At 66.4% G+C, this 12,767-nt stretch overlaps 1 protein-coding gene across 4 annotated transcripts; it reads right to left on the bottom strand.

The window, feature by feature from the left end:
- Nucleotides 1–933: 933 nt before the first annotated feature.
- GGT5 (gamma-glutamyltransferase 5) lies at nt 934–12,751 on the bottom strand. 4 transcript variants are annotated; one of them, XM_019977884.2, is made up of 13 exons: nt 10,821–12,751; nt 9,920–10,518; nt 7,364–7,494; nt 7,044–7,139; nt 6,006–6,201; nt 5,241–5,398; nt 4,613–4,759; nt 3,738–3,874; nt 3,288–3,478; nt 2,752–2,858; nt 2,478–2,596; nt 2,238–2,348; nt 934–1,367 (listed from the first exon to the last, which is right to left on the bottom strand). In XM_019977884.2, the coding sequence occupies exons 2-13, from the start codon at nt 10,090–10,092 to the stop codon at nt 1,221–1,223; spliced, it is 1,713 nt and encodes a 570-aa protein (XP_019833443.2). In that variant the 5' UTR covers nt 10,093–10,518; nt 10,821–12,751; the 3' UTR covers nt 934–1,220. The 4 variants fall into 4 exon arrangements, with proteins under 4 accessions (XP_019833443.2, XP_019833444.2, XP_019833442.2 ...); XM_019977885.2 differs by lacking the exon at nt 10,821–12,751 and having other exon boundaries at nt 4,613–4,755; nt 5,241–5,375; nt 9,920–10,787; XM_019977883.2 differs by lacking the exon at nt 10,821–12,751 and having other exon boundaries at nt 9,920–10,786.
- Between the last annotated feature and the right edge of the window lie 16 nt (nt 12,752–12,767).

A 12,767-nucleotide genomic window follows, 5' to 3' on the forward strand; every position in this document is an offset into this window, starting at 1 on the left:
TAATTAAAGTTTAATTAAGCAGTTGTTTCCTGATCCTCGCCGACGCCGTCCCCGCTTCGAATTCCCTGGATCCACCGGGGCTGGACCCCGGCAAGGGAACCCACCAGCTCACGGGAGGTAACTGAGCTCCCAGTGGGGGCAGGAGCGCATCCACATGCAGGGACACAGTGACGAACGTGGGTGCCACTGGGAGGCCCTGCGGGCAGGCGAGCAGCGTGTCTGAGCCCCTCAGTCTGCTGCGTTCTGTCCCCCTGGGCACAGGAGCCAAAGCCCTCCCCTGGCCCGAGCGGCCGGACTCCAGCCATGCGGAGGTACGCCTCTGGGGGATGTTTGGGCTGAGACCAGAGTCCCCGATGCTCCCAGGAATCAGGGTGTGGGCAGGACCTCCCCCCAGGTCAGCCCACCACGAGCATTCCCTCAGGAAGGCCAGCCCGTCTGGCAGCTGGCAGCGCCGTCCCCAGTGGCCGGGGGCTCCTGGGTCCAGAGCAGCGGTTCTCAATCGGGGGTGACTGCTGACTGGCCGGGGCAGGGGGCTCGTTTAGCTAGGCGAGGCCAGAGACGCTGCTCTGCATCCTACATTGTGGGCACAGCCCCCCAAAACGTCAGCCGTGCTGAGGGTGAGAGCAGGTTGGAGATGCGGGCTGGGGAGTGCTTAGGTCTCTCATCTTCCAGCCTTTGCCCAGGACAGAGGACAAGCTCCAGGACGGGCCTGGGCCAGACTCCCAGGAGCCAGGGCCAGGCGGCCCCAGGCCACACCCCAGCCTTCCCCCCAAGCCAGTAGTCCAGGCGGCCATGTGTGGAGCCTTAGCAAGTGTCCAGGGGCGCCTTGGATGAGCGCCAGCCCGGCTCTGGTTTCCCTGGCCCCGTGGTGGCGTGTGTGCAAGATGGTTAGCTCTGTGCGTGGCCCTCTCCACCTCGACACCGAGTCAGGCATGGTGCAGTCTCTTCTTTAATCTCGGACTGGAGGATACACAGGTGGGGAGCGGGGCTTCCAGGGGGCAGGGGCACAGTCGTGGGTGAGGCCTGGAGCGGCCAGGGCCGGGGATCTGGTGGGGAGACTCGACCCCCACAGTTGCCCATCTGCTGGGCTGTCCACCTCTTTGCAGCTCCAGGCCAACCGTCCGGCCCAGGGGCCCAGATCCTGCCAGAGCGCTTGATCCCCAGGTCAGGCTGGCCTGGCGCACGCGGGGCGGGACCCCAAATCGGGAGGGAGCAGCCTTTCAGTAGCCCGAGGGCTCCCCGCCCTTCCGCGGGTCTGCTGCGGCGTGCACACAGGCCCCATCCTGGGACACAGCCTGGACCACGTTCAGGAAGAAGGGCCTCTTGTTCTGCTCTTGGCCCCGGTCCTGGAGCCCCTTCTGAACCTCCTGGAGGGGAGAGGAGGCCAGCCGGTCACAAAGGGGACGGGGCCCAAGCAGGGAGCTGAGGACCCCAACCTGGACAGGAGTAGGGGCGCAGGTCTGGGTGAGGACAGAGGGGCGCTGGACGCAGCCTCGTCTGCAGGACGCAGAGTCTGTGGCCCCCCACTCCACAGGCCCCAGAGCAGAGGCCTGGCTCCAGAGAGGACAACGGAGTCCGTGGCCCCGTCTGGAAGGACCTGAGACAGAGCCTCACTTCTGCCCTAAGTTGAGGACACCAGGGCCTCAGCGTAACCCCAGAGGAGTCCAGGGCTTCAGTGGAGAAGGTAGGTGGCGGTGGGGGACTCGGTTCTGAGGGTCTGGAAAGCAAAGCCTCTAGAAGGCAGAGCCTGGGCCCTTTGGAGCCCCGAGTCCTCCATGCTTCAGAAGAGCCCAACTCAACATCAGGAGGAATGGCCCCGCTGCCATGTTATTGGTAGCTTGGGATCCGCTCTCTCAACACCCACGAGAAGACGGGGGATCCCAGATGCCAGGGATGTGGCAGGAAGACTCCCCAGGGCCCTGCTGGTGGAGGAATCACTGGAGGCTTCTGAAGACCCACGAGTCCAGGACACAGGCAGGCCCCAGGCCCCAGTGGTCCTCGCGGGTGAGGTGCCCTGAGCACGGCCCTCATGGCTCAGGTCTGAGACGGTGCGTCAGGGCCCAGGTATTGGTGTCTGAGGGGCCAAGTGCCCTGCCTGGCAGACTGGTCCCCACGCTTGCCCGTCTGTGACTCTTAACAGAGACCCTGGAGATGCATGGAGACCTGGCCCAAGGCATACAGGAGCTGAGGTCCCCACCCCCAGGCTCTGAAGGCAGGCATGGAGGCATCTGCCTCACCTGGCTGAAGCTGGGCTCGAACTCCACCTGGCCCTTGCTGTCCACGTGAAGGATGGGGGCCTTGATGGCGGCTTGCAGGTCAAAGCCCAGCCACAGCTTGTTCATGATGGCCTGCAAGGAAGAGGACGACGCAGGGAGGAAGGCGGGGGAGTGGGGGTACCAGCCACCCTCCCCAACCCCTCCGGGGACAGCAGGGCCGCCCAGCGAGGGCGCGTTCTAGCCGGGAGTCCCCAGACTCACCTGAGCCACCGCAGAGATAATGAGTTCCCCGCCGGCCCCGCCGATCACGAGCTTCGACCCCCGGGCTGTGCTGACCAAGATGGAGGGGACCATGGACGACGGGGGCCGCTCACCTGGAACTGGGGGCCAGACAGGAGTCAGGGCAGATTCGCTTCCCAGCCAGCCCCCCAGGGCCGCCCGCTCCGTCTCCGTCAACCGAGGCACGATCCACCGACGCCAGACCGGCCCGCCTTCCCTCACCCGGGGCTGGGGCGGGGGGGGGGCCTGTGCTCACCGGGCGAGGGGGTGGCTCTAGAGCCCTGTGAGTGCCGCCAGCACAGGTCCAGAAGCTCGTTGTTGAGAAGGATGCCCGTGCGTGGTGAGTACACCATGGCTCCAAAGCTGCGGACGGAGGCGGGGCTGGGCGCCGACTGCGGGGTGCTGACTCACACAGCCGTCCAGGAGCCCCTGGCTTCAGGGGCCGCCCCCAGCACGCCGGGACCGCGCTCCCCTCCCCGGCCCCGCCCCAGAGCCCCCTGGCCCCGCCCCCAGAGTAACTCCCTGGCCCCGCCCCGGCCCCGCCCCGGCCCCGCCCCAGCCCCGCCCCAGCCCTCCTCAGCACCATGCTTCTGGTGTGAGGCGCCTTCCCCATCCGCTCTGAGACACCGGGTGAGCACCCGTCAGCCAGAGATGCCCGGGCGCAGGACGCCTTTGACAGGAGGAGAGGTACCGCCCCCCACCTACCCCGCGGACACAGCAAGTGGGGGCGGGGCGCCAGGCCCAGGGAACCCAGTGCGGCCCGCCCGCCCGCCTGCCCCGAGCCCCACGCACGGCGTGTTGATGGTGCTGGTGACGGCCACGGCGCTGCCGTCCTCGCCCAGCACGGATACGTGGGCCGTGCCCATCCTGTGGGTCCAGGCCCCGGCCAGGCTGTAGTGGTCGAGCGGGTGGTCTCCCCGGTCGTCCATCTGCTGGCGGATGTGCTGGGCCAGGGCCTCCCCCAGCAGGTCCTGGGAGGCGTTCTGGGGACGGCAGACAGGTGAGGGGGTCCGTGAGTGGCCTGGAGGGGCCCACGCGGCCCTCCCGGCTCCCTGCTGTCCCCAGACCGACCACACCTTCCTTGCTCCGGCCACTGCCAGGCCCTCCCGTTCCAGAGCCAACCGTGTTCACCTCCCTCTGGCCTCACCTGCCAGGTGCTCGGGGTCTGCGCAGGGCGCTCACTGGCCTGACTCTGAGCCCTGGGGCGGGGACAGGGCTGCCCACCAGCCCAGGACACCTTACCTGGACCTCTGGGTGGCTTCGAGGGTCCCACAGCCGCCACCTCTGCCCCCCAGCGAACTTGAGCGTCTCCACGAGGTGATGGTACAAGTTCACTCTCCCCTCCAGCCCCGCCACCGACTCGGCGGTAAAGTTGAACCCTGGGGGACGGGGTGGGCGAAGGTGGGGGTCATGTCGTGCAGTGGGCTCGGACTCCGCGTCCTAACCCCCAGGACCCGTGAGTACTGCCCCCCACAGAAGAGTGTCCCCTTCTGCAGCAATCGTGTCAGTAGCTGAAGGCTCTTGGGAGGAGCGGGTTATTCCGTGGGCGCTAAATGTAAGACATCCGTGTAAAACAGACACGCAGGACAGGGAAGCCGTGTGGTCGCAGATGCTGACCGGACGCAGCCCCCAGAAACTAGAAGAGGCAGAAAACAAATGCTCCCCCCGCCAACCGGCCCTGGAGGGAAGGTGGCCTTGTGGACACCTTGATTCTGAATTTCTGGCCTCCAGAACTAGCAGAGCATAAATTTCTCGTGGTCTAAGCCAGCAGGTTTTGGTGATGGGTGATCATTTGTTAACGGCAGCCCCAGAGAACGTAGTCAGCATCGGACAGTCCCAGCCCTGGACACGGCTGGGGCCCCCGCCAGGGCCCCTCCCCCCCACCCTGCAGGCTGCTGTAGTCTGGGCCTCAGGCCTAGGTGCACACACTCGACGGGCAGCTCACCACCTGCTCCTCTGCCCCGGGTCGGGGTCCCCCGGGGTGGGGGTGAGGGGCTCCGCAGGAAGATGACGGCAGGCGCCCCTGCAGAGCCCTAGCCGCCCCCAGGTCTGCTCTGGAGCACACCGCTCCCCGGGCCCGACCCTCAGCCCCGGACTCCTGCGGGGCGGGGCCTCACCTTTGAGCACGTTGAGGACGAAGCTGAGAATGGCGCCCCCAGCAGGCGGCGGCGGCGAATACAGGGTATAATCCCCCAGGGGCACGGCGAGGGCATCCACCACCTCAGGCCGGAAGGATGCCAAGTCCTGCCGGGTCAGCCGGCTACCTGGGCGAGGCGGGGACGACTCCGTGTACAGACAGGGAAATGGAGGCACAGTGTCAGCCAGGGGCCCAGGGTCACACAGCGGGGCTCCCCTCACCCCCTAGCCTTCCAGACCCCCGGGAGGGGGTTGGGGGGGTGGCAATGCTGGGTCTGTGGGCAGTGGCTCGGGGCTGGGGGATGGGTGGGCAGACCGGAGATGGGCAGGTGGAAAGCAAGCAGGGAAGATGGGGGAGGCGCACTAGCCTCTGAGGGGGGCCAGCTCCAGGCCAGGAGCCCCCATGACCACCGATAGCTCCCGTGTTGAGGCCCGAAACCACGGGGCCCTGCGCCTCAGGGGTGTTGACCGCAGGGTCTCTGGGCCCAGCAGCAGGCAGGATTAAGGAACAGCCTCTTGAAGCCTGGGAGCCGCTGGCCCTCCCTCAGCCCCAGCACCCAGACCCCGCTTTCTCTGGCCGGGCAGGGCAGTGGGACCTCGCACGCTGACCTTCCTTGGCGATGTCCTCCAGCAGCAGCTGGCCCAGCCGCCCTGTGTAGAGGGCCTCCGCGCCTTCTGTGGCCACGGTCTCCAGGGTGGCAGCCAGCATGGGCCACGGCAGTGGGTCCTGAGACCTCAAGGGTTCTGTCCCATTGAAGAAGAGCTGTCTGGGGGGTGGGGGGCGGCCTCAGGGGGGGCCGGGTCCTGGAGGGCGGTCACACTTCCGACCCTACGGGAGGCAGTCCTGGTCTGCGGTCCTGCGGGGCTGCGGTGGACATGGGGGCGGGGGTGGGGGGGTGGGGGGGGCAGGTTCTCCAGGACTGGGTGGGGCTGACACCCTTCACGTCTTATCACCGGGTCCCAGGGAGGCCACAACCCCTGCCAGGCCTGCATCCACCCAGGGCCTGAGGTCCTGCCCTCCTGGAGGACTGGTCAGTGGGCAGCCTGGGTGGGCCCAGAGCATGAGAGGGGGAAGGGCAGAGGGGAAGGAGGGAAGGGAGAGTGCAGGGGTGGGAGAGAGGACAGGACAGTGGGGAGGAGGGCCGAGGGGGTGTGCAGAGCCCAGATCTGTGCCCCCGGAGCCCCATCACGTGGGCAGAAACTCCCTCTGGCCGGAGCCCTCCAATGAGGTGCTACCACGTGGAGGCGGAGGTCTGTGAGCTGAGACCAGGACGCACTCATCATCCACGGCCCCCGCCCCACCCCGCCTCCAGGGTAGACCCTCCAGCTGGAGAAGGGGCTGAGGAGGGGCCCTGGGCCTCCATCAGCGCTCACCTCAGGGACGACTCCGTAAGGGAGGGGCGCAGGAACGGGCTGTGCAGGAAGCTGGAGAGGATGGTGGGCACGCGGAAGCCCCCCCGGAGCAGCGCGATGGTGGGCATGAACAGCTGTGCCCAGGGCAGGCGACCGTGGCGGCGGTGGGCCTCAGCATAGCCCCGGAGCTCCCCGGGCACCCCGATCCACTGGGCACCTGCACGGCACAGGGTGTCAAGCCCCTGCCCCCGGGGCGACCTGTGCCCTCGGGCCCAGGGGCTCTCCATCACCCCACTCCTGGCCGCCTAGCCCCCTCCCAGCCATGGCAGCCCGAGTGAGCTTTCTGTAGCTCACATGGAAGCACATTCCTCTCCACTTGAACCCCCTTGACTCCCATGGACTTCTGCACAAAGTCCATGACCAGGTCCCTGGGGCTCAGGAAAACTGGCCCCAACCCCGCCCACCAGCCCAGTCCACCGACCCCGCCCACCACCCCAGGCCACAGTCCCCAGTCCACCAGCCCCAGACCACGAACGCATCTCCACCTTAGTCTCCGGGGCCTTTGAAGTGGTCACTGCTTGGATCACCCCTCCCAACTCAGAGAGCCCTCCCCCAGGAAAAGAGCCCCAGCCTGGGGGTTAGAACCTCCACAGGGGCTCCCCATCCCCAGCTGCCGCCCCCCAGTGCCAGGGTGTCTCAGCCAGTCCAAGAGGCGCCCTGTCCCTTCGGGATGTGAGGTTCTAACCCAGTGGCTTGAAACTCCAGTACTTTGGCCACCTCATGCGAAGAGTTGACTCATTGGAAAAGACTCTGATGCTGGGAGGGATTGGAGGCAGGAGGAGAAGGGGACGACAGAGGATGAGATGGCTGGATGGCATCACTGACTCGATGGACAAGAGTCTGAGTGAACTCTGGGAGTTGGTGATGGACAGGGAGGCCTGATGTGCTGCGATTCATGGGGTCGCAAAGAGTCGGACACGACTGAGCTGAACTGAACTGAAGCCAGCGGCCTGGTGGGGTGGGGCAGAGGTGGGGGGAGGTGGTTCTCCAGGGTCTCACCTATGCCCAGAGGCTGGGCCTGCTCGCACTGGTCCAGCAGAGCTGGGATGGGGTTGGAGGGCACCGTCTCCCTGGCATTGATGACTTCCACCTTCCCTGGGGTTGGGCAGGGCGTTCAGGGTGTCAGGGGCACCCCGGAGGCTGCCAGGCCTCGCCGCACACCACGACAGCCCAGGTGGGGCTCTGGGCCTCTGTGCTAACTCCTGGAATGGGCTCAGCAGGGTGGGCGTGGCGAGATCCAGTAAGGGGCGGGGCGAGGCCTTGAAGGGGCGTGGCGGACAGAGCCCATCCTCCCCACGGGGGGTCCCGAGAGGACTCACCTGTGGTGGCGTTGTAGATAGTGAAGATGACCCCTCCACCCAGGCCCATGCTCTGGGGGTTGACGACCCCGGTGCAGACCAGAGCCGCGATGGCAGCGTCCACGGGCGAGCCGCGCTGCTGGAGGATGGCTCTGGGGAGACCGGGCGCTGACTAAGCAGCCAGGCTCCTCGGCCCCTGCCTTCCCCCCACACCCGGACTTGCTCTGCCAGCCTTCACTGGGGAGTGGGCACAGCTGGGTGGCCTGCCGACTGCCACCACACCCCAGGTTAGTTCAGAGACCACACCAGGCTGCCCCCTCAGGTCCAGCGGCTCGCAGACTCACTGCACTCTACAGGTTGCAAATTGCGATGTCCTTTACACTGCCCCTGGCCACATACAAGGTTCTTCTCAGTTTACAAAGTGCTCCTGCGGCTGTCCTCCCTGGTCCTCCCAGCGGCTGGGCCCGCGCCCTCCACCCCTCTCTGCAGCCCGGGCTCCTGGGTGGAACGTGGGGACCTTGGGAAGACCCCATCCTCCCTAGATTCCTCAGACATGAAGTGGAACAATGATGCCTCCCCTGGGGACCCTGCATGGCATTTCCAAGTGGTCACAAAGCTAGGAGTTGCCGCCGACCCTCAGGTCTCCCTAGAGGGTCTCCCAGAGAACCCAGTGCTCGCAGGGTGGAAGGAGGGAGACGTGGTGAGTGGAGAAGGGACAGGAGGCAGCCGCAATGGCGGCACAGTGAGGGGAGGGCCCTGGAGGAGTCGCCCCGTCCTTCAGCAGCTGGGGCAGCTCCGGGCTCCCCCCCATCTCTCGGACTTCTGAGAACAGCAGCAGGAAGTGGAGTCACAGCTTGACAAGGACAGAAATCAGTTGGGAAGAAAACCACATCCGCTTCCTGGCCAGTGGGGGCTGCAGAGCACAGACCCTCTGCACAGGCTTGGGGGCGCAGGGTGAGCCGGGCCTCCCGGCAGGCCCCGCCCCTGGGGGCCGCGTCCTCTCAGTGGTTCTGAGGCTGAAGCCCGACCTCTTTACTCATGTATTCATTTGCTGGGGCTTAACTGCAGCACAGCAGGACGCTGCTCGGTTGTCACATGTGAACCTTTGTTGCGGCCTGTGAGATCTAGTTCCCTGAGCAGGGATCGAACCCTGACCCCTGCCCTGGGAGCACAGAGCCTCAGCCACCGGGCCACCAGGGAAGTCCCCTGACTTGTTTTTGTTTAGTCACTCAGTCATGTGACACTCTTTGTGACCCCATAGACTGTAGCCCGCCAAGCTCCTCCGTCCTTGGGATTTTCCAGGCGTAAATACTGGAGTGGGTTGCCATTTCCTCCTCCAGGGGATCTTCCCAAACCAGGGATCGAACCCGGGTCTTCTGTATTGCAGGCAGATCCTTTACTGCTAAGCCAGCAGGGCCCAACTTGTTTGCATCTTTGCAAATATGGGTTCAGGGTGGGGGGGTGGCACAGCGCTTCTCGGGGGGGTCATTCCCCTCCTGGCCCCTGGGACCCCCCTCCAGAGACCAAGCAGCCTACCCTGCAACTTGTCCCTGTCATCCTTGAGGGAGCCATGAGGGAGGGCCCAGGACAGGAGGGGGCAGGGCCAGATGGCAGACAAAGGGAGGAAAGAATGAATGGAAAGAGGGAGAGAGCTGGGAAGAGGGGTGACCGTGGGACGTAGGGGCACGGACGCCCTCTGCCCAGCAGTGCCTGGCGGCAGCGGCTCAGCCACCATGCCCCTCAGTCCAGCGCTCTCCCTTTCGGATCACAAAGCGCTTCTGATCCTGACCATGGCCCTTGAGGCAGACATTCCGGGAAGCAGATGGAACCAGCAGGGAGGCGGGTGCTAGCCCGGGCTCCCGCAGCCCAGCTGGGTAGCAGGGCAGGGGCCAGGAAGGGTGTCCTCGTGGGAAGCCTCCACGGGCTGGGCTTCCTGGAAGAAGGTCTGGTCAGTCAGAAAACGCCGGCTGGGGCCCCTCTCCACAGCCCCCTCTCCCCGCCCAGCGAGCATCAGTCACTCTGCCAGCCGCTGGCCTGGCTCCGAGCCCTGACATGCAGAGGGGAGGCCGTGGGGGGACACAGTGCCATCGGGGGCGGGTTTCCCAGGGCCAGGACGGGGAGCCTGCTCTCAGGCATCACTGAGTGCACCCTGGCGGCCAGTCCTCACATACGGAGCCTGTGCCCTCCTCACCCACGTCCCGGGGAAGACCCAGCCTCGGAAAACGGTCAGGGCCTCCCTGAAGGCGCTGGGCCCATCATCGGGGTCAGTGAGGGCCAGACCAGCAACACTGTGGCAGTGTCCCTCTGGGCCTCCCAGCCTGAGGTTCAGGCCAGTCTCACACGCCACCTCCGCTCTGCCCGGACGGTGGTTACCCTGGGCCCTGTCTGCCCCCATGCACATCTGCTACCAGGTCTGTGCAAGGGCCCTGGGGCCTCTTCCCCCAAACCCACGCAGCCCCCACACGCCGGCACACACACACACACACGTGTCTTCTCCACACTCTCGCCGCTGGTCACACAGTCTCTGGGAGGGGCCGGCGCCAAGGCCCACCCAGCTCCCACCCACCTCTTACTCACCGCCCAATGTCCGAGCAGGTTTTGGAGTCCGCAGCGACTGCGGCGTGGGCAAAGGCCTGGGGGCCGCAGTGGACGCGGTGCCGAGAGACGACCACGGTGGGCACGATGATGGCCAGCGCCAGCACCAGCGCCAGCAGGACCAGGCTGACCGCGGCCCCGCGGCCCTGGGCCATGGCTCTGACAGGCCCAGGGGAGAGGGGAGGCAGGTGGGCACGCAGCTGGCGGACAGGGAGGTGCACAGGGAGGTGGGCAGCTGAACGGACAAGGTGAGCAGATGGACTCACGGGTGACAGGACAGGTGGACCACCAGACGGGGGCCACAGACAGACAGATGGGCGGACAGCCAGACGGCGGGACGGAGGAGGATCAGACAGACAGACAGACAGAGTTGGATGGGTGGACAGACAGAGGTTTCCAGATGAGCAGCAGGCAGCCAGGTGGACAGTGGGTGTGTGGACAGACGGCTGGCTGCGGGGCTGCTCCGTCCTCAAGCGTCCGCTGCAGAGGCAGAGCTGGCCACCCTCCGGGACTTCCAGTTTTAGCCTCTATCTTGGCCCTGGCAGGATGCCAGGCAGCAGGGCGTTTGTGGGGAGTTTTTCCTTCCAGAGAGAAGTCAGCGCTGCTGTTAACTCTCTGTCTGCCATTCGACCCGCTGCCCCTCCCGCCAGCTGCCAGTGCCCAGGGGGTACGCCGGCCCGTGTGTGCAAGGACTTGGCGCCAACTTGGCTCCCGGGAGGAGTTGGGGTGCAGGGCTCCCAGGACCCCGTGGCTGATCTCCGGCTCCCAGCAAAGCCAGGACAGTAGAGGACCCTTCCTGGATCAGGCTCAGAGGGCCAGGGCGCCTGGACAGAGCCCCAACCTGCCCCCTATTCGTGCCCCCCGCCCCCCAGCAGCTGCTCACCTCAGCATCTCCAGATCCAGAGGACCCTGGGGCTGCAGGGGACCCAGGCAGGGTCACCCAGGACCCGAGTTCAAGTCCCAGCTCAGTCGAAGCTGAGGAAGGGGGCTGGGGTGACCAGGAGGGGGTTCAGCTTCCCCGTCTATTCAGGGGAGGTGTCTTCACGGGGGAGGCAGACGGGCCTGCGTCCAGCGCCCACCGGACAGTCCACCCTGGGGCCTGCAGTCCTGGAAACGCCACCAGGCCTTGGGGAGGGGCTTCCCTTGCACCTGCGTCTCTACCTACCCCTGGGGGCGGCGTGTCCACCTCCCTCTTCCTGAACTGAGCACACCTCCTCCCCTGGGGACACCAGCCCGCACCCTGCCCCGTCCAAGCCTCAGGGTGCCCAGCTGGGACAGCAGGTACCCTGAGGTGCCCCCTTGACCAGCTTATCAGGACACAGAGGGTGCAGGGCCTGGGGGCTGGACTTCCAGCCCTCCCCACCCCCAAAGTACCCTGGCTTCCTTCCCAGCTGAGCTTTGCTGCCCCCTGGTCTATTTACCCCTCCAGGCACAGCAGAGAAACTGAGGCAGAGAGAGGGATATGTCCACACAGTCACACAGTCTGCCAGGCCCCATCCAGAGCCCCTGCCAGCCTGAGCCAGAGGGACTCCTGGGGCAGCAGGCTGCCTCGTGGGGTGGGAAGGGCTGCGGACTCCTCCCGCTGCCCCCCAGGGACCCCCAAACCACAGTGACATTGCTCAACCAGGAAGCAAGAGTGCATTCCTGGGCTGCGGCCAGCCCACCCGCGGAGAGGCCAGGGCGGCAGGCACCGAGGGGGTGAGCCAGGGTCAGCGTGGGACCTCTTCTTCCTCTCCAGGAGGTGAGGGGCAGGAGAAAGACGGGAAGCCAGGACCCCAGGGGGCCCTCAGCCAGGCCCCACAGCGCCTGGGGAACTGGGGGTGCCCTGCCCGCCTGCTGGGGCTCAGGGAGCTCCAGGCCAGCTCCCACCTCCGCAGGAACAAGGCCTCAGTTTTCTCCCCTACAAAGGAGCTGTAGCCTCTCCTCTGGGGCTAAAACAAGGGCGGAATAGAGACATGCCCACCCCAGCAGCTCAGCCTCCATCCCATTCCCCGAGGACCCCAGGGACGCGCGGTCCAGGGCTCAGACCTGGGAACGGGGGATCTCTCAGATGCAGGGCTCCCAGGACCCCATGGCTGCTCCCTGGTTTCCAGCAAAGCCCCACTTCCCGGAGGGCACTTTGGAACCACTAGGATTTCCCTGCTTCCCTGAGGAGAGCCCAGACCTGGCGCCCCTGGCCGTGTGCTTGCCCAGGGGAGGGGGTGCTCACCAGGCTGTCAAACTGGGCCTCCCTCTGCCCTGCCCACCTCCCCAGGTGCTTTCCGAGCACCTCGCCTCCCACCTCACAACTCTGTGTGAAGGACGAGTTAAGAGGCCCGGAGGGCCGGCGGGAGGGGCCGCCCCATGGAGGAGGCTGGGGGCCTGGCATCTCCAGGTGCCCCCTCCCCACCCAGAGCCGCCCTAACCCCAGGCGACAGTCTAAGCCCTGACCCTCAGGGACCTGAGGACCTCTTCTAGCTCACTGATCCTGAAGAACCGGGCCTTCTTCTTGGAGCGCATCGCAGCTTGGATCTCACTCTGGGTTTCCACTTGGAAAGCCCCCCCCGGGGCCTGGCCCTGACCAGCATCTTTTTCTCCAGCCTCTTAACCAACCCCACCTCCCCCAGAGCTCGGTTTCCCCTCAGGGCCTGCTGGACGGGCATCGGCGAGCTGAGGAGGTCTCCGGGTTCCCGGAACCAGCGGACAAATCGCCGGGGGCCGCGCGCCCACTGGTGGCCGCCACCGGGACGTGTCCCGGGCGGCCCGACCCCGATGCCGGGACTCGGGGGTGCAGCCCCCCCCTCCCCCCCCGCCCGGGGCCCAGCGCGCGCGCTGCCAAGGCCTCCGAGTC

Source organism: Bos indicus, chromosome 17, assembly GCF_029378745.1.
Source record: "Bos indicus isolate NIAB-ARS_2022 breed Sahiwal x Tharparkar chromosome 17, NIAB-ARS_B.indTharparkar_mat_pri_1.0, whole genome shotgun sequence".
In the NCBI taxonomy this organism is placed as follows: Eukaryota; Metazoa; Chordata; class Mammalia; order Artiodactyla; family Bovidae; genus Bos; species Bos indicus.